The sequence below is a fragment of the Phragmites australis genome, chromosome 15, assembly GCF_958298935.1.
Source record: "Phragmites australis chromosome 15, lpPhrAust1.1, whole genome shotgun sequence".
Taxonomy (NCBI): domain Eukaryota; kingdom Viridiplantae; phylum Streptophyta; class Magnoliopsida; order Poales; family Poaceae; genus Phragmites; species Phragmites australis.
Genome location: NC_084935.1, coordinates 23,372,744 through 23,375,893, shown reverse-complemented (window position 1 = coordinate 23,375,893; position 3,150 = coordinate 23,372,744). Strand labels below are relative to the sequence as shown.

Sequence of the window (3,150 nt, the reverse complement as noted above, 5' to 3'; positions counted from 1 at the left end):
TGCATGCTCCAACGCATGTACATGTATTCTGGGATGGGGTAAGCACACCACTCTCTATACGTAGGGTCACATAACCACCCTCATATAGGCAACCAATCATAACTTTAGCTATCTAACTTCTCATACAGTCTCAGATTCAGTTAATCAAACAAACACTTTGCTCAACATATCCAAACAAATACAACCAACCAAACACTATTCTTTTCAATAAATATGACTCCGCTTAACCTGCTTACCCTCAATCTGCATATATGATACTACTCGATAAAATCTCATCTAGCAAACCAAACACACCCCAAGTGAAAAGTGTGAATAAAATAGTCAAAGTCAACGTTCCATTGTCCAAGAGTCAACCCTTTCGAAGCACGTCAGAACGTCCACCTTCTACGATGCGTGAGTCCCTCACCCATTCTCGCATTTTATGGCCACTTCCCCTCGCCAGTCGCCACGGAACCAACACGAAATGCTCTGCCTCGCCGTGTTCCTCCTCCTCGCGCTCGCGCCACCACGCGTCGCCGCCGCGGTAGCGGCCACTGTTCTGGTGAGGGGCCCGGACGTTGAGGCGGCATCGTGCCCGTACGACCTTGCGACGGCGGCCCAGATGATCCCGCGCGAGTGCCACGCGAACGCGACGGTAGCGCAGGGCGCCACAGGCTGCTGCTGGTACGTGTTCGCGGCATACATCTTCGCCGCGGCGGACCACGCCAACCGAACCGGCGAGGCCTTCCTCCCGCCCGATACAGCCGCCGCATGCTCCGACGCCTTCGCCGCCACGCTCCTCTCCGGCGGGCTCGTCTTGCGGTCGCTCCTCGCTGGCAACGGCTCCTGCGACCTCACCGGCGACCCGGACAAGCTCGCGGCGGGGTCGCATCCGTGCCAGCTCGCCACCATCGACGGTGTGCGTGCGCTGGCTCCGCGCGCTCTACCCAACGCCACGCGCCTCTGCGCCGCACCAGGGTCGACGCGCGCGCCAGGAGTCGGGCCGGACACCCCCGGCTGCTCCGAGTGCCGCGGCGCCGTGATTGCCGCCACCTACGAGATGCTGGCCAGCGCGCGCACCAAAGAGTTCGTGCCATGCGGGATGGCCACCACCGTCGCCGTCTGGTCGCGAGTACCCCCGCCGCTCGAGCGCTTCCGCGCCTACGCGCTCTGTATGCTCCAGGTCCTTGAGAATGTCAACAGCCTCGGTACCGGAGACCTCGTCCCCTCGCCGCCGCCGCCTGCCTTGGCTACCGAGTTGCCTCCGCCTCCTGCCGCGTCCAGGTCTTCCTCGAGAAAGAACACCGTCCCGATCACCGCCGGCTCGGCGGCGGCAGGCGTCGTGGCCATCCTTGGTATCGCCTTCGCCGCCGTAGCCATTGCAAGAATCCGTCGCCGGCGTAGGCTGACTGCAGGGGACGAAGAGAGCGGTGACGAAGGAAGTGATGACGACTCGGTGGCGACGCTTCCGCCGCTGCCGCGTGAGGGCTTGTACATCTTCACCAAGGAGGAGCTGATGCAGGCGACGAACGGGTACGACAAGAAGTTGCTGCTCGGCACCGGCGGAGCCGGGAAGGTGTACCTCGGGCACCTCCCGTCAGGGCAGCACGTGGCCATCAAGAAGTTATACAGGTCCAAGAAAGTTGCCGAGTTCTACGCGGAGGTGGCCGTGCTCGCCAAGCTGCGGCACCGCAATCTCACCACGCTCGTCGGCTACTGCCTCGGCGGCCGCTGCGGGGACCACGCGCTCGTCTACGAGTACATGGCCGGCGGCAACCTGTGGCGCGCGCTGTTCCAGGGAGACTTATCGTGGCGCCGCCGGCTGGAGGTTGCGGTGGATGTCGCCGAGGGGCTGGCGTACCTGCACGGGTTTTGCGAGGGCGCCGTGGTGCACCGCGACGTGAAGCCGACAAACGTGCTGCTGTCAGAGTCTGGCACGGCGAAGCTGTCGGACTTCGGGGTGTCGCGCATCGTGCCGGAGGGCGGGACACATGTGTCGACGGAGGTGCGCGGCACGCGCGGTTACGTGGACCCGGAGAGCTTCAGCGCTGGGCACGTGTCGGAGACCGCCGACGTGTACAGCTTCGGTGTCGTGCTGCTGGAGCTCACCACCGGGATGCGCGCCGTGGTGCCGACGCCGTCGGGGGGCGCCGAGTCCATCGTGCAGGCCGCGCACTGGGCCGCGGCGGAGGCCGGCGGCGAGGGAGCTGCCGCTGAGACCATGGTGGACCGACGGCTGGGGACGTCGTGGGACAGGCCCACCGTGCGCGCTGTGTTCGCACTCGCGTGCCGGTGCGTGCGCCCGTACAAGCACGAGAGGCCGGCAATCGCCGAGGTGCTCGCCGAGCTCAAGGCCATCCTCGCCGACTACAACACGCGTGTCAGCGGCGACGGCGATGGGTCGTCCCTGGACGCCGAGCGCTCGGAGGGCACAGCCTCGTCGTCCGCGGCGACGCTCGAGCCGGTGTCCTTGCCGCCGACGTTGTCATCCACGGCCAACACCGAGGTGCTGTCCACGCCATCACTCCGGGGCGTGGCGTAGCGTGGCTGACAGGACCCTGGTCGAACACCTGGCGGTAGGCCCAGTGGCTCCAAGCAGTACAGAGACGAACGTCAGTATCAAATAATTCTTTTTAAGGCAATTTCTCGACCATTCGACTGTTCGGAAGTGATTCAGTGGTTCTCTGAATTGATACCCAAGACATTGTTTACATGAAAGAAAGTATATTTCCTCAAAAAAAAAAAAGAATTTGCTTCGGGTCAGGTAAGGGAATGGCTAAGGGCATGTCTAAGAGGCGATCCAGCCATATGGTGGCCTCTAAATGATTGTAGAATTTGCTCCAATGTTTAAATTTACCTGCAATATTTTCTTGAGTTGAACCTTATAGAAAGCTTTGATTAAAAATAAAACAATATTTTTGCGGGAATGGTAGGAGTTCTATCTTAATTAATAAGCAGTTAGGGAGTGCAACAAACTCAAATGCCTCCTAGATATAAAGTTAAGATGTTTAAGGTTGGCGTTCTCTACCGTAAGATTTGCGATCTCGCATTGCTGCCTCGAAATGTTCTAAAAGATTTGCCAAATATTCCACATGATGTAAATGAGCAGGCCATTTAGATCCAGTCGAGAGTCAGTGGGTCATTGTGCTTCATTCCTTTTACATTTGGTGC

The 3,150-nt window shown here is 59.8% G+C and overlaps 1 protein-coding gene across 1 annotated transcript; it reads left to right on the top strand.

Annotated features, from left to right (window-relative positions):
- Window positions 1-420: 420 nt before the first annotated feature.
- LOC133893233 (proline-rich receptor-like protein kinase PERK3) lies at window positions 421-2,709 on the top strand. The gene has a single exon (XM_062334208.1). It carries the CDS (start codon window positions 422-424, stop codon window positions 2,519-2,521), a length of 2,100 nt encoding a protein of 699 aa, XP_062190192.1. The 5' UTR covers window position 421; the 3' UTR covers window positions 2,522-2,709.
- Window positions 2,710-3,150: the final 441 nt, after the last annotated feature.